At 42.9% G+C, this 20,000-nt stretch overlaps 1 protein-coding gene across 1 annotated transcript in view; it reads left to right on the top strand.

The window, feature by feature from the left end:
- plxnd1 (plexin D1) overlaps nt 1-20,000 on the top strand; it is a 61,181-nt gene that overhangs the window by 32,889 nt on the left and 8,292 nt on the right. The window contains exons 15-30 of the mRNA XM_030785046.1: nt 1,056-1,195; nt 2,787-2,963; nt 3,258-3,342; nt 3,563-3,829; nt 6,456-6,605; nt 8,840-8,954; nt 9,498-9,605; nt 12,066-12,178; nt 13,764-13,868; nt 16,044-16,174; nt 17,175-17,373; nt 17,902-18,048; nt 18,556-18,712; nt 18,965-19,068; nt 19,674-19,737; nt 19,928-19,962. Coding sequence (XP_030640906.1) covers nt 1,056-1,195; nt 2,787-2,963; nt 3,258-3,342; nt 3,563-3,829; nt 6,456-6,605; nt 8,840-8,954; nt 9,498-9,605; nt 12,066-12,178; nt 13,764-13,868; nt 16,044-16,174; nt 17,175-17,373; nt 17,902-18,048; nt 18,556-18,712; nt 18,965-19,068; nt 19,674-19,737; nt 19,928-19,962 — 2,097 coding nt within the window. The remainder of the gene's footprint in view (nt 1-1,055; nt 1,196-2,786; nt 2,964-3,257; nt 3,343-3,562; nt 3,830-6,455; nt 6,606-8,839; nt 8,955-9,497; nt 9,606-12,065; nt 12,179-13,763; nt 13,869-16,043; nt 16,175-17,174; nt 17,374-17,901; nt 18,049-18,555; nt 18,713-18,964; nt 19,069-19,673; nt 19,738-19,927; nt 19,963-20,000) is intronic.

Genomic DNA, 20,000 nt, shown 5'->3' with positions numbered 1-20,000 from the left:
GATTAGGAGAGGATGTCAGTTCTTCTTCCTCAAACCTGAACTCAGGAAACATCTGCATGCATGACATTACACACACACGCACAGACACAGACACATGCAGGGACCAGACACACATACAAAAACGAAACAATAGGCTTCTATATCTGCCTCTTAATGGAACCAACTCCAAGCCAACTGATTTTCTGCTCGCACACACACACACACACACACACACACACACACACACACACACAGACGCATGCGCACAGCCACAATCACGTGCACACAAACATAAACACAACCACATGGACAGACAAAAATACACACACAGATATCATGTCCGCATTTCACAAAAAAGATGCACATACATGCACGCACACACGCATACACACACACACGTATGCACATACACACACACACACACACACACACACAAACGACCCAGAGGGAGACACCAACAGCGACAGTGACAGAACCTATACACGCACACACTCACACACACACACACACACACACACGCATTTTTTGGATGGACCTGGCACTCAGCCAGGATTTTTGTGCTGATACTTTGTGTAGCTTGTTTCTGTGTAGCTGTGTGTCTGTTCCTATTTATTTGCACAAGTGCTGTGCTAGTGTGAGATTTCCATGGGACATTTGTTTTGATTGACAGCAAAGAGCAGCAGATCCACCGGGCCGTTTGAGGGATGTCTCATCTCTTTATTTTATTAAAGGAGAGCCCACGCCTAACAGAGCAGGAGTTATGCTGTTAACAAAAAGAAAGAATTTATCAGACAAGAATTCCACTGTGCATGTAACTCTCTCTGTGTATTTATGTAGCTTTCGAAGAGCTACAGCTGAACAATGTTTATTATTATTAGTGAGGCAATCTGTCTCCTTTCTTCTCTTCTCTTCTCTTATCTTCTCTTCTCTTCTCTTCTCTTCTCTTCTCTTCTCTTCTCTTCTCTTCTCTTCTCTGCACTGATACGCAGGCAGATTCTGAGAAATGACTGACAGCTTGTGTTGAACAGGTGGTCATATTTTAAAGGTTGATGGTGTTAATCTCCACACTACTCCAGAACCCCACTGTGAGCTCTCTGGAGCCCAGACACGGGCCCATCTTTGGAGGGACCAGAGTCACCATCCACGGGAAGTTCCTGGACGCAGGATCTCACATCAACGTTCGGGTGGACAGCTCTCAAGACTGCAGAATCCTCAAGTGAGTCTGTGTGTGTGTGTGTGTGTGTGTGTGTGTGTGTGTGTGTGTGTATGTGTGTGTGTGTTAGGGATACAACAGTACAGTGGACCCACTGTTTGGTATGTATCACAGTTTTGGGACCACGGTAATGGTTTGGTTTCAGTATCTATATATTTAATTAAAAAAAATGAAAACACATTACCCTTTAAACAATGAACTCTTTATTTTGTCTATAGACAAAGAAAACTCTCCATCCAGAAAAATGGCAGCATGACTGACTAGGCCAACAGTGGCAAGGCAAAGCTTGCAGACTGTACTTTATTTACTGTCCTCTCACCCTCATCATCGTGTTGAAGAGCGCTGAATCCAAAATTTTCCCACACAGCGGATTTGTACGACGGAGTTTCAGGGCCACCTTGAGGGGGAAAAAATTTTGAGATTTTGAGAATAAGTTCGTAATATTACGAGAATAAAGTCGTAATATTATGAGAATAAAGTCAGGATATTATGAGAATAAAGTTGTAATTTTAGCCTACGTGTTATTCTGGGGGGGAAATATCAGAGCAGCAACCCGCCGTGAGGAACATGGAGCAGTGAAGTTGTACTTTAGTACAGGTTTCACAAAATAACGACGCCTGAGACAGACAGCGGTTACCAGAAGCAGGCTGAGGCCACCATTGACTGTTCTCTTGCCCGTTTTGTTGGCTGCTAGTAATATATTTTCCTAAAAAGTATAGGTTTTTTTTTCCTCCAAATTTTACAATTTTGTTCTCACAATAGGCTATTATGAATTTTTTCTCGTAAAATTACAACTTTATTCTCATTGAATTGCGATTTTATTCTCATATCATTATGACCTTATTCTTGTATTATTATGAACTTATTCTGGAAATCTCAGAATTTTGTTTTCCTCAATGTGGCCCTAATACTCTGTCGTAGATTGAAAGACGGCGATGCCTCTTTAAATTTGCATCTCTCTGTCTCGCTAGCACTCGCCGTTGTCACATTGGAGCTGAGAGAATATTTGTTGATTTCTCCCTCTCGACTCCAGCTCGTATTTCATACAGAGCGCTGATAGGCTCCAGAGATGTTTTGTGGATCTGTAGTCTGCAGCGCAATAAGCAAGTTTTGGAAATGACAGGCATATCGTATTACCGTGGTTCACGTGTACGTATTGAACCATAAGGGCCGGACCGAACGGTTCGACAACACACCATGTACCATTGCATCCCGTGTGTGTGGGTGTGTTGGTGTATGTGTGTGTGTATTGGTTTATGTGTGTGAATGTGTGGGTGTGTGAGAGAGAGAGTGCCATAGGTAATCAGTTTTGCTGAGAGTGTCCTGTGTGTGTTGTTGTGTGTGTGTGTGAGTGTGCATTTGTGTGTGAGAGAGTGCCATAGGTAATCAGTTTTGCTGAGAGGGTCCTGTGTGTGTTGTGTGTGTGAGTGTGCATTTGTGTGTGAGAGAGTGCCATAGGTAATCAGTTTTGCTGAGAGTGTCCTGTGTGTGTTGTGTGTGTGTGTGAGTGTGAGTGTGCATTTGTGTGTGAGAGAGTGCCATAGGTAATCAGTTTTGCTGAGAGTGTCCTATGTGTGTTGTGTGTGTGGAACAGGTGGTCAGAGGATGTGATAGAGTGTGTGATGCCCGCGCTGTTGCTCCCTCGTGCTGAGGCAGTGAGTGTATGTGTAGAATATGACAACATGCCCTGTCAAAGCCTGTTGCTTAGGAACTTCACCTACGAGAAAAACCCCAGCATCAGCTTCATCAAACCTGACAAGAGCTACCTCAGGTAACACTCTCACACACACAGGCACAAACACACACACACACATACACGCACTCACACGCACACACACACACACACACACACACACACACACATACACGCACTCACACGCACACACACACACACACACACACACACACAGACATATACATGCGTGCAATCACAGACACCTGCTTACATGCACTCGTTGAACTTGAACTTGTGAACTTGTTCTAGATATATTCCATGTTGTATTTCTCTTCTTTTAACACCGCTTTCATTTGCATGTGTTTGTGTGTGTGTGTGTGTGTGTTTTAGTGGTGGCCGGACCATTTCTGTGATTGGACAGGGTTTTAATCTGGTGCAGACAGTTACTATGGATGTGGTGGATATTGACAAATCAGTGAGTCACTTCCTTATCATGTCTTATTAAAATCAGAATGAGTGTGGTCCTTAATTCACCATGTGCACTATTTAATGATACAGCTAAAGAATAGACACAGGTCTAGACTTTTACTCACAGGTACGTTATAAATGGAAACGTGAGTAACACAGTGTTTGCTCTTGTGTCAGCAACAGTCTCCCTTCATATAACCATCTTTAATTTGTTCTCTGATTGTTAGGACTGCGTTGTCCAATCACCTACGCTCATCACATGCCCCTCCCCTGCCGCCAGCCAATCACAGCAGGTCACAGCTCAGTTCTTCTTGAATGACATTCTGTATAAGGGAGCTAACCCAACCTACTCTGGGCATGGCCAGGATGAGGAGGAGGAGCCACATGCAGGGCACTTTCCAATGGAATATGTGGAGGACCCTCAGTTTTACACAGCCACTAAAGAGAAACTCATCAAACACCACCCAGGAGAGCCGCTCACACTCATCATTAATGTGAGTGCGTGTGTGTGCATGCGTGTGTGTGTGTGTGTGTGTGTGTGTCTGTGAGAGAGAGAGAGAGGGACATAGAGGTCAAATATCAGCTAATGAACTTCTAGGCACCTTCTAAGTTTCAAATCTTCCCACAATAGTATAAGAATAACAGTATGACAATTCTGTGTGTGTGTTAACATATAAAACAAGAGTCCTTTCACAATTCAGTTTGTTTTTAATTCCCAGGAGTATGTTAAAACTATAACAGAAAACAAATGCTTATTTTCAGTCCTTAGACTCACTCTGTGAGTTTTGGTAAGGTGATGGAAAGGGTCTGGTAAAGTCTGTAACATTGAAAATCTTTATTGGGTTCAGTTAGGGGCTCCAGCCTGAGGGGGTGAAATAGATTAGGCATTCCATTTTTCTGCACGTTTTGCAGATTGTAGTTTGTTTAATGCCATGCTGTTTTAAAAACCCAATTAGGACAAGACTAATGGAGTTGCTCTCTTTCTGAGAACCAGCTCCTCTGGCATGTCACCTGTGTGAGCATATCTTTCTTCCATTATGTTCCCTCCCTCCAGCACAAGACAGCAAAACTGAAATTTTAATTTTCTTAATGGGTTTCATTAGCAGCTGGCAAAGTAACATTTGGAAATAGCATTATTTGTTTGTTGTTTTCTTAAAGCATTTTTGCTCATGCTTACATGACAATATAAGAATAGTTCTAAAAGCATAAATGGGGTAGACCAGTATTAATGTGAAGAATATTTTATCTGCCAGCCCTTGACCCTAACACATACACACTGGCACTAACACACCAACACACAAACACTGACACTAACAGACACCAACACACACACGTTGATCCTAACACACACCAACACACCCATGCTGACACTAGCAAACACCAACACATGCACTTTGACACTAACACACACCAACACACACACTGACTCTAACAAACAGCAACACACACACAGTGACACCAACACACACCAAAACACACATACTCAAACTACAACACATGAGCACACACACACTGACACTAACACACACCATACTTGTCAGATACTGCTTCGTGTGAGGCCTTATATTTTAGCTGATGTGGTGAAATGTGTGAAGAGGTCAAGTGTGTGTGTGTGTGTGTGTGTGTGTGTGTGTTTGTCGTCTTCAAGTGCTGACAATGGCTGCTATACTAATATAATAATTTTAATCATAGAGTGGGACAACTGCAGTTCCTTACCTCACACACACTCACACACAAACACACACACACACACACACAGAGACTGATATGCATTGATTTAGCAGGGACAGGCAGAAATGTGTGGTTAGACTGTTTGTCAGAGGGGGTCTGCACTAAAAGACCTAAACAGGGTGGAGGAGGAGAGAGAGGTGGAGTGTTGGGTTGGATGTTATTTCCTGTCTCAGTGCTCTACTGACAGAGGGAGGGAGGGATGGCAGGGAAAAGGGAAGAGGAGGAAGGATGGAGGGTGGATAAGAACAGAGGGAGACTGAGTGAAAGAGGAAGGCTATTTCGAGAGGATGACCGGCTAAAGGTTGTTTGGAGTTTTCTTGCAATCAGTGATGCAGGCAGTTATTGTCCCAGCCCCCTCTCTCTCTCTCTGTATGTGTGTGTGAGAGAGAATAAGGTAATTTTTAGGTTGTGTGTGTATGTATTTCTCTTCTAGTCAGGGATGCAGGAACCTACTGTGTGTGTGTGTGTGTGTGTGTGTTAATGTTGGTACAGATATGTGTGAGTCTCTCATATAATGAATATTATATATAATATCATATAATTGAGTTTGTGTTCAGATGAAAGTCTGTTTATCTGGTTGCAGTTTGATTGAGCCATTGTGGAATGTGGATGCCACATGCATTCCTGCCTCTGACTCAGTGTGTGTGTGTGTGTGTGTGTGTGTGTGTGTCACATTTGACAACATTTCTGGTAAAGATATGAAAATGATGTTTTTGTGTCTCTCGTTCTCTCTAGATGAGTATGTCTGTGTGTGTGTGTGTGTGTCATTGTATGTGTCATTGTGTGTGCGTGTGCCATTGTGTGTGTGTGTGTGTGTGTGTGTGTGTGTGAGGAAGTGTTTGTTGATGGGTGGTTGGTGTTTCTGTGGTTGAAGGGAAGGGACATGGCCTCTAGAGTTTAATCAGTGGCCATCCGGAAAAGCTTCCCCAGTAAACATAGCGTGGCCCTCACGCTTGCACACACACACACACACACACGCACACACACACACACAGACAGGCAACCACATATTCTGCCTGAGGCTGGCCACCTGCACACACACACACACACACACACACAGACACACACTCTCAGTCCACAGACTGTACATTCATTGTGTTGTTTGAGCAGTTGGCAGGAAAGTGTGATGTGGTAATTTTTCCATCTTTACCAATGAGTATTGTTTCAGCCTCAAAACCTTCCCCTTCTCTTGCAACCCCCCCCACACCCCCCACCCCCATGGATGTTGGTATGGCGTGCATGTATGCGTGTGTGTGTGTCTGTGTGTGTGTGTGTGTGTGTGCGCGCGTGTGCATGTGTGTGTGTGCGTGTGTGTGTGCTTGCGTGCGTGCGTGTGTATGTGTGTGTTTTGCGATAAGCTGACAATGTTTATATTTTGGTTTGGCGCAGAAAGGACCAAGTGAGCTGGATTTGACACCAGATGAATATTCTGTAATGATTGGACCATATCCCTGTGACATCAGTTTCCATAACGACCAGCTGTTCCACTGCACCATTAACGGTTCACTTGGCTCAAGCACCAGAGAGCTGCCTGTCACAGTAAGTGTTACCACATCGCCAACAATCCACTAATCAGTCTGCACCACTCCTTTTGTAGTAACCAGATTTTTCACAAGTCTCTATACTTGCGCTGGCAAAAACTACAATACCCATGATTCCAAGGGTGTTATATTAGCATCTTAACAAACTGTACAGCCATTAGAACCCAAGTCAAGTATTGAGCTGTTTGTTGAACTGGTTAACGAACCTCCTTACAAACACACACACACACACATACACATACACACACACACACACACACACACACACACACACACACACACACACAGACACACACACAATTTAAAATGCTCTCATATCAGCCAGTTCTGCCATGGGCTCATTGACTTCATGCAGTGCAACAGTACACCCTAAAAGTTTTATCTCTCTCTTCTTCTATCTGCTCATCTGTTATCTGTCCATCTTTATCCTGCTGTCTTTAAGCCTGTGTGTGCAGGGGGATAGTTGTAGTTATGATAGTTGTGATTCTGAGGGCAGTAGTCCTATGTTTTTGTTTTGACTCGGAGGATAATTTTACCATCAAAATAAAAGAGCTTTAATCACGACCCTGCCTGCCCCTGATAAAAAAAATACGCTGTGTTACTCTGTGTGTGTGTGTGTGTGTGTGTTTGTGTGTGTGTATCTGTGTGTCAAGGCCTCTTTGTTTGGGCTTATTAGGGAAAACCAAACAGCTATATTTAACCTTGCCTGGTCTGTCCATGTCCACATACAAACAATCTGACCTCTCACTTATGAAGCCAACGGAACATGGGAGAAGGAGAGAGAGAGAGAGAGAGAGAGAGAGAGAGAGAGAACAGAAAGAAAGACGATAATAAAAAGAAAAAGAGGAACAGACACAGAGGAGGAGAATGAGTGAGAGAAGGCTGGTAGAGAAGAGAGAAAGTAAATGAAAAGTGTGAAAGAGAAGGAGAAAGAGAGAGATGTTTAAACTTGCTTTGACTCAGGACATGCCAAGGTAAACAGGACTCATTATGCCACAGCATGTGTTTTGTGTTAACGTGCTGTGTGTTGTGTATAGGTGTGTGTGTATGTGTGTGTTTTGTGTTAACGTGCTGTGTGTTGTGTATAGGTGTATGTGTATGTGTGTGTTTTGTGTTAACATGCTGTGTGTTGTGTATAGGTGTGTGTATGTGTGTGTTTTGTGTTAACATGCTGTGTGTTGCGTATAGATGTATGTGTATGTGCGTGTTTTGTGTTAACGTGCTGTGTGTTGTGTATAGGTGTGTGTGTTTTTTGTTGACATGCTGTGTGTTGTGTATAGGTGTGTGTGTATGTGTGTGTTTTGAGTTAACATGCTGTGTGTTGTGTATAGGTGTGTGTGTATGTGTGTGTTTTGTGTTAACATGCTGTGTGTTGTGTATAGGTGTGTGTATGTGTGTATTTTGTGTTAACATGCCGTGTGTTGTGTATAGGTGTGTGTATGTGTGTATTTTGTGTTAACATGCTGTGTGTTGGGTTTAAGGCTTTGCAGAGGAGACTTCAGGTCTTCAGTGATGTCGTAACCGGGAGCAGAAAACACACACACACACACACACACACACACACACATAGACACACTCATGCACACATTCACGTACACACATGCACACACATTAATGAGAGGAAAAGATTCAAATACACACTCAATTATGACTCTGTGAAAAGGTCATTTTCCCTCATTGGCCCAATAAACAACTGGTTTGTTACTTTCTGATCATTTAATCATCTTACTGTTCACTTGCACAAACAGTTTAAATATAAACTTTGGATTTATTTCAATGTGAAGTTTAAATATTCACATCCTGAATAAAAAAGATTGTGAATGAGGAGGCAGGTGGAAGGGGGCGTGAGAGGAATTTGTTTGTAATAGTTGCCGTGTTTTGTACATCTCTCTGAAACGATAAAAATTAGATTACAAAAAAAAAAAAAAAGATTGTGAAAATGTTATGTGTTTTCTAAAAATGTCATTTCTTAGTTATTTGAGATTAAATTTGATTTACTGTTATGTTGTTTACTTTATACAGATTGCAGTCCAACATGACTTAAATTTCACGATAGGATAACTAAATTTATTTACTTATTTATTGAAGAGCAAAGAAACAGTAAAAACAATGCTTCTTTCTCTGTCCGCCTCCCTCTCTGTCTCACACACACATACACACACACACTTACACACTTACACACACACGCACATACACACATACACACACATACTCTCTCTCTCTCTCTGTCAGGTGCAGGTGGGACACTTTAAAAGAGTGATAGCGACGGTGCAGTTGGGTGGCAGTGAACTGGCTATTGTCGTCTCCATAGTGGTCTGCTGTGTTCTTCTTCTGCTGTGTACAGTGGGTAAGTCTGTGTGTGTGTGTGTGTGTGTGTATGTGTGTGTGTGTGTGTGTGTGTATGTGTGTTTGTGATGAATAGCCTGTTTCTGTGGAGACAGATGCTCCAGATGTGAGACAGATAAAAGCAGGGCAGTGGTGTCAAGGCCTCCCCTACGGTGTTCAGAGCACACACACACGTGTGCGCACACAGACACACACTTATACACACACACACATACACACACACATGTGCGCGTACACACACACACACACACACACACACACACACACACACACACACACACACACACACTCAGATCTGTAGCACAATGGCTGCTGTGTTCTGAGTGTGGCAGCTTTAATCTTTGAGACTGGCAGTTCGGTGCAGTCTGAGGCTGGCTGTTAGGATTCCTTTGTGGAAAATGACATTGACAGTACAATGAGAAGTACTGATTATCCCCACCTGTTGTTTAATGTTCTCCCTCTCTCTCTGTCTCTCCCTCTCTCTGTCTGTCTGTCTGTCTCTCTCTCTCTCTCTCTCTGTCTCTCTCTCTCTCTCTCTCTCCAGCCCTGGTTGTGTACTGCACTAAGAGCCGCAGAGCTGAGAGATATTGGCAGAAGACTCTGGTTCAGATGGAGGAAATGGAGTCTCAGATCAGAGAGGAGATACGCAAAGGTAACACACACTCACATACATACACACACGCACGTACACACGCACAAACAGACACACTCAAGTAAAGCATGAAAGAGGGGTGCTGCATTTGACTCACTCTTAAGTCATGTGTCATGTTTTGGCCTCTTTTGACTGTGATCAGAAGAATATTTTGAGTGAACTGTCATATATCAAATCCACATAACACAAAGAGACAGAGCAGTATAGAGCGAAAGTCTGTGTGTGTGTGTGTGTGTGTGTGTGTGTGTGTGTGTGTGTGTATATGTGTGTGTGTGTGTGTGTGTGTGTGTAATCTGTCCCAGTGTGAAGGTCTTGGGGCGTGTTTTTAAAGATTGGATTTATGGGATGGAGAGAGTAAAGCAGTAGTAAAGGAGCTGGCTTTTGGCACAGAGCAATGTTCTTATGTCTGTGTGTGTTTGTGTGTGTGTGGTGTGTGTGTGTGTGTGTGAGTGTATGTGTGTGTGTGTGTGTGTGTGTGTGTGTGGTGTGTGTGGTGTGTGTGTGTGTGTGTGTGTGAGTGTTTCAGAGAAGCTTGTGTTTTTTTGTTCTAACTCAGCTCTATGCAGGGATACTGGTCCACATTCCATGTTTTCATCCATGGCACACTGTGCAAAAATAATGAAACCACTTGGGAATAAAAAAAAGATTTATTTGTTTTCCCATTTTTAAACAGCTAAAGAGATGTTAGCGTTTTTTTCACAGCCCAGCAGACATTGCTGAAGGTGTGGTATACCAGGGGGCAGTGCTTGTGAAACCTGTGAGAGAGGAGAACATTGCTACACTCCCTCATGTTTACATAATGCTGCTGGTTTCCACAGACAGGACGAAATGTGCTCCTGGACCGAACACTGCTCTCCTCAATCCCAACGCAATTTCTTTTCTGAAATTTCAGAGTCTATGACTGATAAACCAGTCTAACAGTGGTCTTACGGTTCACTCTAAAGCCAGAATCTCTGTCCACCCACACCGACGTGTTTCTGGTGTGGTCCAATAAGTTGCCCCGGCGACAGGAATCTAAACAATCATAAACAAACACTTGAGTTCATTTGGGAAAAAATGCAACAGCTAACACTCGTCTCGCGAGACAACAAAGCCTCTAGTCTTCCTCTGCGGTGAGATCTGTAGGCGGATGAGATCAAGGCATCTGTGCGGGCCTGATGACTGGAGACTGGGGTTTTAATCCGACCAGTCAGAAGTGCTGAGGCCTAATATGAAAAAATCAGACTCTCTGTGTGTTTGTGCAGCATGGGCAATGTCTGCTGGACTGTGCACATGTGTTAACTCCACACAGGGCATTGTTCCTAAGTTAACTACTGACAGGGAGACAGAGAGAGAGGAGTGTGTCTTACAGTAGAGATTCTGCAGAAAGTGAAGACTGGCTCACACACACACACACACACACACATATATATAAGGACACACACACACACTCATATGAAGATACACTCACACACATACACACGTGCGCAAGACTCTTAAGTCCGATAGGAGATTGGTTATGCTACAGTCATAGTTTCAGGAATTGATTTGACTTTGTGGTCTTACTGAGGTTCCTTTTCAGATGTTTTTCTTTTTTTTAATTCCACAGAACTACAAATTTCTCAGTGTTTTGTAAGATTTTATTTCTCCAAATGTTTTGATATTTCTTCTTTTGGAGAAGAATTAGCCATGTTTTGTTATTTGTTGTATACAGTGCATTGTGCAAAATCAACAGTAAGCATTATTTTGAGGGTGTGGCGTGTGCTAGGACACAGTCATACTGAGTGAGAGCACTGTGTAAAGCGAGTTGTGTATAGGTCTGTGTGTATGTGTGTGTTTTGTGTTAACATGCTGTGTGTTGTGTATAGGTGTGTGTGAATGTGTGTGTTTTGTGTTAACGTGCTGTGTGTTGTGTATAGGTGTGTGTGAATGTGTGTGTTTTGTGTTAACATGCTGTGTGTTGTGTATAGGTGTGTGTGTATGTGTGTGTTTTGTGTTAACATGCTGTGTGTTGTGTATAGATGTATGTGTATGTGTGTGTTTTGTGTTAACGTGCTGTGTGTTGCGTATAGATGTATGTGTATGTGTGTGTTTTGTGTTAACATGCTGTGTGTTGTGTATAGGTGTGTGTGAATGTGTGTGTTTTTTGTTAACATGCTGTGTGTTGTGTATAGGTGTGTGTATGTGTGTGTGTTTTTTGTTAACATGCTGTGTGTTGTGTATAGGTGTGTGTGTATGTGTGTGTGTTTTGTGTTAACATGCTGTGTGTTGTGTATAGGTGTGTGTATGTGTGTGTTTTGTGTTAACATGCTGTGTGTTGTGTATAGGTGTGTGTGTATATGTGTGTTGTTTGTGTTGACATGCTGTGTGTTGTGTATAGGTGTGTGTGTATGTGTGTGTTTTTTGTTGACATGCTGTGTGTTGTGTATAGGTGTGTGTATGTGTGTGTTTTGTGTTAACATGCTGTGTGTTGGGTTTAAGGTTTTGCAGAGTTACAGACAGACATGACTGATCTGACTAAAGAGCTGAATCGTAGTCAGGGAATCCCGTTTCTGGAATACAAGCAGTTTGTCACACGTACCTTCTTCCCAAAGGTGAGTACTTCTCTCACACTGCTAATGCACAAGTTTGTTTTTCTTTTTTATTGCTTTATTCTCTCTCTCTCTCTCTCTCTCTCTCTCTCTCTCTCTCTCTCGCTGTCTTTCCAAATTTTATCTGTCTTTGAGTCTGCCTTTTGCGGATTTTCAAATTTCTTGATGGACATGTAACACAATCAGGAAGGCACAGCAAATAGAGACATGTTTGTGTGTGTGTGTGTGTGTGTGTGCACCACTCAGTGTGTATGTGTGAGTAGGTTTTGATCTAAGGTAGACAGTTGGTCTGTGTGTTCCTACCCCTGTGTCGATAAACCACAGGCATTGCAATTTCCAACCACACAGACAGAACAATGCTGGGCAGACAGACAAGAAAACTAAGGGTACACCCAAATCACACACACTGAGTCTGACCCTGGCCTGTGTGTGTGTGTGTGTGTGTGTGCCTGTGTGTGTGTGTAAGTAGGTTGGAGTTTGCAGTGGTGGACAGGGTTTCGTAATGGAGAGGAAATGATAGGGGTTTTACAGTTGAAAAGCTCGAATGGAACATAAATAGTTTTGCTGTGACCTCAATACTGTCTCCCTCTACTCCTAAAGGGAGCATGTACACACTGCAACTATAATCAGCTCTCCCCTCCTCTCCTCTCCTCTCCTCTCCTCTCCTCTCCTCTCCCCTCCTCTCTTCTCTTTCACTATTCCTCTTTTTGCTCCACCTTTCCTTGTTCTTCTCTTCTTCTCTCTTTCACCTCAACTCTCCTCTGCTCCTCCTCTCTTATCTTCCTCTTTTTCCTCTGTACATATCCACTACACTCCTCCTCCAACTTATTTCTCCTCTGTTTCATTCTCTCTTCCAGTGTGTATCAGCTGTGTGAGGTTTGAAACAGGGACTTATATAGGGTAAAGGGTAAAAAGAGACTGATGACTGCGCTGGTTAATTAGTCAGCTGTATGTTCAGAATGACTGTCCTCTGTTTGTGTGAGCTCTTACTTGAGTTTCCTTTGACTCAGACAGTGAGTTTGGGGTGGGAATGCACAATCAGAGCTTTTCATTCTTACTGAGCATGCTCTGTCATATCTCTCTGTGCAGTGTCATTGTGCAAGTCCTACTAATACAGAATAGCAAGTATATCATATCTAACATGTTTCAGCGGAGTGTCATACACAGATAAGTATGATACGGAGACAAATATCATATGGCATACAGACTTTATGAAATTTAGCACAATTAAATATCTTGTATTCATCTTAAAGAAATATAGTATTTGGGTTTTTACGTTACAACATGTAACATTTTAACAGTGAGATTTATAATCATCTTAACTGCCTTGATACACTGTGTGAACTCTTATTACAGCAGTCTAACTCTGAATGTGTGCGTGTGTCTGTGTGTGTGCGTGTGTGCATGTGTGTGTGTGTCTGTATGTGCGTCTGTGTGCGTGTGTGTGTCTGTGTGCGTGTGTGTGTGTCTGTATGTGCGTATGTGTGCATGTGTGTGTCTGTGTGTCTGTGTGCGTGTGTGTGTCTGTGTGTGTGTGTCTGTGTGTGTGTGTGTGTGTCTGCATGTGTGTGTGTGTGTGCCTGTGCAGGTGTGTTCAGATTATGAAAGAAGTTTGGTTCAGCCTATCTATGATAATGACCCCCTCGGTCCACGGGCGTTGCCTGAAACCCACCCCCTACTCAAGGACTGGCAGGTAAATCTACAGCCCACATCACAACACACTAATCACTCAATCTCCCGCATCACAACACACTAATCACTCAGTCTCCCACATCACAACACACTAATCACTCAATCTCCCACATCACAACACACTAATCACTCAATCTCCCACATCACAACACACTAATCACTCAATCTCCCGCATCACAATACACTAATCACTCAATCTCCCACGTCACAACACACTAATCACTCAATCTCCCACGTCACAACACACTAATCACTCAATCTCCCACGTCACAACACACTAATCACTCAATCTCCCGCATCACAATACACTAATCACTCAATCTCCCACGTCACAACACACTAATCACTCAATCTCCCACATCACAACACACTAATCACTCAATCTTCCACATCACAACACACTAATCACTCAATCTCCCACATCACAACACACTAATCACTCAATATCCTGTCACAACACACTAATCACTCAATCTCCTGTCACAACACACTAATCACTGAATATCACACGTCACAACACACTAATCACTCAATCTCACACATCACAACACACTAATCACTCAATCTCACACATCACAACACACTAATCACTCAATCTACCACACCACAGTATACTAATCACACAATCTTCCATATTGCAATGTACTAATCAGTCAATTCAGACATTTATAAAAATGAAAGGCTCAAATTTTCACTTTTGAAAAAAAACAACAACACTTGCTTTTGTTTTTTATCTGTGTGTTTGTATGTTACTGAATATGAGAGCTGTTCTATGCTTAAGACCAGTCAGCTGTGGGTGTGAATCACAGTGTCTGCATGGTTCTATATTTAACTCTGTTCATGCTGATGCCAGTCCCTAGTGTATCTGTGTGTGTGTGTATGTGTGTGAGGCTCATGTATCAGATGAGGGGACAGGGGGCTGTCTTTAACAGTGATTAAGTGCTTTTGTGAAGTGGAACATTCTCTGGGGAGAGCCGTGTTCTTACATGGACGGGACATAAATCTCACACACACAGACATTTATCTTAGTGTCTGCACTGTTCCGGTTCTGTCAGTCTGTGAGGTAGAGCCATATGGGTCCGGCCCAGAGGGAAGACTCCATTACAGCACAGTGAAGCTTTGGTACCGTTCACTGACTGTAATGATGCTCATGGAGTCAATGGGGGTTTAACCCCTCGTGAACTGGACCAGCTCACAGAGAGAGCAGGAGCCCCAGCATTCAGCTAACTTCTGATACATTCAGTTTGTTTCTTTCATCAACAGTCATCTGAGAGAAGTCTCTAAAAACTGACGTCTGAAACAGTGCAGCAAAACCATTTGTCAACCACATTTCTTATGACTTCTATATTGACCCTAACGTGAAAGCCAGGACTTATAATCAGAATGACATTTGAAACAATCAGTTTGATTAATGTTTGATCTTTCTAAACCAGAAATATTCGATAATATTCACAGACAGTTAGTCATAGGTTAAAGTAACACATACAATACTCGCTAATCAAAACTGATAAGTCATTTTTGAGCTTGGAATCAAATACATTTCCATGGTTCACATTTACACTTCTTTCTACCTTCACTCCATTACACGAGTTTGTAAACGATTCTGTAACCTTCTCACAGCAACCTATAAATTTCCAAACTGACGTAATGACAAGGCATTGGCATATTAAAACCAAAACTCCATATCTGTTTGTTACGTTTGACGTCAGACATTTCAAATCAGTCTAAATCTGCGTTTGACTTTTTCCCCCACACACTTAAGGCTTAAAGCAGCCAATGGATTCCCAGTAGGTCCAATGCCCTGCAACGTGTTTGTAGGCGTTTTGAGTTGAGAAACTTTTCGATGACACAGAGAGAAAACTAGACAAGTTTTGTCATAATTCTCCTGTTTGACATGTTAATGAGAATGATGTTCCATTAGAGTGGAATCAGATATCTCGGACCATTAAGTAACAGAGTCTGTCATCTGGATGACAGCAGCGGAAATTCCCACCTGAATCATCTATTATTTCATCATATTGTTTTTGATTGAGAACTCTTAGAAAATAATCCCTCTTTCTCCATATCCACTCTCTTCTCTTCTCTTCTCTTCTCTTCTCTTCTCTTCTCTTCTCTTCTCTTCTCTTCTCTTCTCTTCTCTTCTCTTCTCTTCTCTCCCTCTTTCTCTCTCTCTCAGGCATCCAGTACATCCAGGCCGAACATGGAAGAGGGTATCACGTTGTTTTCCACTCTTCTCAACAACAAACACTTCCTCATCACTTTTGTGCATGCTCTAGAACAGCAGAAGGACTTTGCAGTGAGAGACAGGTAATATTTTATCCCCCCCCCCAAAAAAAAAATCCAAAAATTAACTTCAGAGAGAGAGTGCACCAGTGCTCTCATTAGAGATGGCAACAGGAAATGGGGAAATGACATCATTGCTGTTGTGCTATGGGGATTGTAGTTTTGAATGAGTGTGTAGGTGTTCTATAAAGCAGCTCCTCTCAAACTATGACACGCCAGTCCGTGACGAGGAAACTGCTGGTCCGCAGAGCCCTGCTGCTGTGCCAGTCAAATTATGTTCAGTGCTTCTGTCATTTGCCAGGTGAAAATAGTAACATTTTAGATTCTAGAATGTTAAGCAAGTTCTCGCAGGCGGGAACACTTAACATTGTAGAATCTTGAATAAAATGTTACTATTTTCAAAGCAGGAAGTTCAGTCAAGGGGGCAGAGACCTGGCAGTTTTCATGTCGTGGACTGGCGCCGGTCTGGGGCCATAGTTTTAGAAACACTGCTATAGAGTAACGCTCCCCTATGGAAGGAGACTCTGCCTTTGAAAAACCTCACACACTTCATTTTTCAGCAGTTTTAGTAACAGTTAGGCCTAAATGAGTTTTTTAACTTCCTCAGAGTGCCTTCATGCTCTGGCATTTTTGCAGGCTGCTCTGGCTAAAAGAGGCTTTGTTTGTCAAGTATCCACACATTGTCTTTACTGGTGGAAAGGTCCTGACTGTAGTCTGAGACATATCTGCTTTGCGTGTCTTGAGTGAGGGAACTGGACTGATCATGAATGTGCTTCTGTGTAATGGGCTGTCTTTTTCTGTCTGCCTGTTTGAGTGTGTGTGTGTGTGTGTGTGTGTGAGTGCAAGAGAGAGAGAGAGAGAGAGATGAAGAGAGGGCGAGAGAAAAAGAGATGGAGAGAGAGGCAGACAGTGAGAGTGTGTATGTGAATGTTGGTTTACAGATGTATAAGCACGGTTATTAACTGAGTTGTATGTTTGTGTGTGTGTATATGAGAGTCTTATGCATGCGTTCCTGTGTTTGTAGGTGTAGCCTGGCATCTCTGCTCACTATCGCCCTCCATGGTAAACTGGAGTATTACACCAGCATTATGAAAGAGCTGCTGGTGGATTTGATTGATGCGTCTGCCTCAAAGAACCCCAAACTGATGTTGCGACGTACGGAGTCCGTGGTGGAGAAAATGTTGACCAACTGGATGTCCATCTGCATGTACAGTTACCTAAAGGTCAGGGGTCAATGATCAGTGATCAAACTAATCAATGGTCAAAAGAATAACTTCTTAAAGTTTAAAGGTGTGGTAAAAGGTGTCTGACCTCACACAGAGGACCTGCGTCTGGAGTTTAAGGTTTGAATGCTTTCCCCAGGCAGGGAGAAGAACAGAACAAATTCTCATTTCAAACTGAGGGAAAAACTCAAACAAATCAGTGTTTAAATGTACTTGAATTGCTCCTGCCTACTAGATATTAGCACACGTATGGATTGGGTGCAGAGTTTCCAGTTAAAAGAGTGCAGTTTATGATCTTGCAAATGTGCCGTTCAAGTTGTAATGAGTGGTGAGACAGGGCTGTTGGTTTATACTGTGGGAATCTGATAGGTCTGTGATGTCATAGATCAGGAATCTCCCAGTTTCTATTCAGCATCAGTAAGTTCAACTGTTCAGGAAAGAACTGAGTCCTGAGCCACATGCCGACCTGTAAAAACGTGTTAACAACGTTGTAAAAAGGTCAATGTCGCGATGTTGTCTGTCTGGCAGGAGACAGTGGGCGAGCCGTTTTTCCTGCTGCTGTGTGCCATTAAGCAGCAGATCAATAAAGGATCCATCGACGCCATCACAGGGAAAGCACGATACACACTCAATGAGGAGTGGCTTCTTAGGGAGAACATCGAGGCCAAACCCTTGGTCTGTACTCACTCACGCACGCACACACACACACACACTCACACTTACATATACACACACGCACACACACACACATACACACACATATACACAAACAAACATACACATACACACACAAACATATACACATATGCACACACACACACACACACACACGCACACACGCACACACACACACACACACGCACACGCACGCACGCTCACGCATATGCACAGGCACACACACACACACACACACGCACACACGCATACACACTCACACACACTCACACACATGCACACTCACATACACACACGCATGCATACTCACACACACACACACACTTACACACATACTCCAGATATATATATATATACTGTCATTCACGCTCAATATTTCTGTCCTCATCATCTACCTATACACTGATATATGTTTTATGTCTTTTTCATAGCATTACTCATTAGAGTTCTGCTTGTATAATATACTTAAGGTGTGTGTGTGTGTGTGTGTGTGTGTGTATTTCACAGAACATTAATGTGTCATTCCAAGGCTGTGGCATGGACTCTGTGAGTGTGCGTGTGATGAACACAGATACTATCTGTCAAGTGAAAGAGAAGGTTCTAGAAGCGTTCTATAAGAACCTGCCCTTCTCCCAGTGGCCTAGAGCAGAGGATGTGGATCTAGGTAAACAACCAGCCAATCACACAGCACACAGCCTCAATCTCAGCCAATCGGATGCCCCTGTGCCATGAAGTACCTTCCTGGAGACTCAGTAAATTAAATATAATGAGCTCACTCTTCTCTCAGCTGAATATACCAGATGTGTTTGACATAATTCCCACCAAAGGACAGCTTTACAGCTGGGGAAAGGGATAGTGTAATCTTAAGGTTTAATTAAGCCTTCACTTCATCTCTCCCTGTCTATGTCTTTCTCAGAGTGGTTTCCAGTGGGGAGCACGAGTAGAATCTTACAGGATCTAGATAACTCATCTGTAATGGAGGATGGCAGGAAGAAACTCAACACAGTGTTTCACTACAAGGTGAGTATGATTTCACATGAGAGAGAGAGACAGAGAGAGAGAGAGAGAGAGAGAGAGAGCATTTATGCATGTGTGTGTGAGAGAGAATATATTACTTAAATTAAAGAAATTCAGAGTAAAGGGTGCTGCTGTCTCGAACTATTGATTTCTTAAGAAGTGTGTGTGTGTGTATGTGTGTGTGTGTGTGTGTGTGTGTGTGTGTGTGTGTGTGTCTGCATGGTGTGTGTGTGTGTGTGTATGGTGTGTGTGAGAGAGAGAGTGTATGTGTGTAAGAAGACAGACATAACATGAACCCTTTTTTTTGACCTCTTACCCATGTAACTTAAGTGGCCTATTTAATCTGAGCAGCACCATTGGGACTGAGCTGTGAAGTGTGTGTGTGTCTGTGTGTGTGTTTAGAGGCTGTGTGAAGTGAGGTGTGTAATAACAGTTTAAGGGTCAGTAAAAACCTGTCAGATCCATTGGACTGTTTGGTCATGACCACAGCAGGCTCAGGCCTGCTAAACAACTCAGTGTCACAATCCAGACAATGTTCCACATCCAGACAATGTTCCACATCCAGACAATGTTCCACATCCAGACAATGTTCTTCTTTGACCACGCAGATCCCAGAGGGAGCATCACTCGCCATGAGCATGAAAGACAAGAGAGAGAACACACTGGGCAGAGGTATGATAACATACACACACACACGCACGCGCACGCACAGACATACACACACACACGTGGTCACAGACTTCACTCACATCTCAAATCCAGCTCTATCTCTCTCTCTCTCTCTCTCTCTCTCTCGCTCTCTTTATCTGTCATTATCAATCTTGGGCACTTCAGTCTGACTGACTGTTTTCTCTTTCTTCAGCTAAAGATTTGGACACGGAGAAATATGTCCATCTGGTAAGTACACACACACACACACACACACACAGAGTCTG

Source organism: Chanos chanos, chromosome 9, assembly GCF_902362185.1.
Source record: "Chanos chanos chromosome 9, fChaCha1.1, whole genome shotgun sequence".
NCBI classification, from domain to species: Eukaryota; Metazoa; Chordata; class Actinopteri; order Gonorynchiformes; family Chanidae; genus Chanos; species Chanos chanos.
This window is presented reverse-complemented; position numbering and strand designations above follow the sequence as displayed.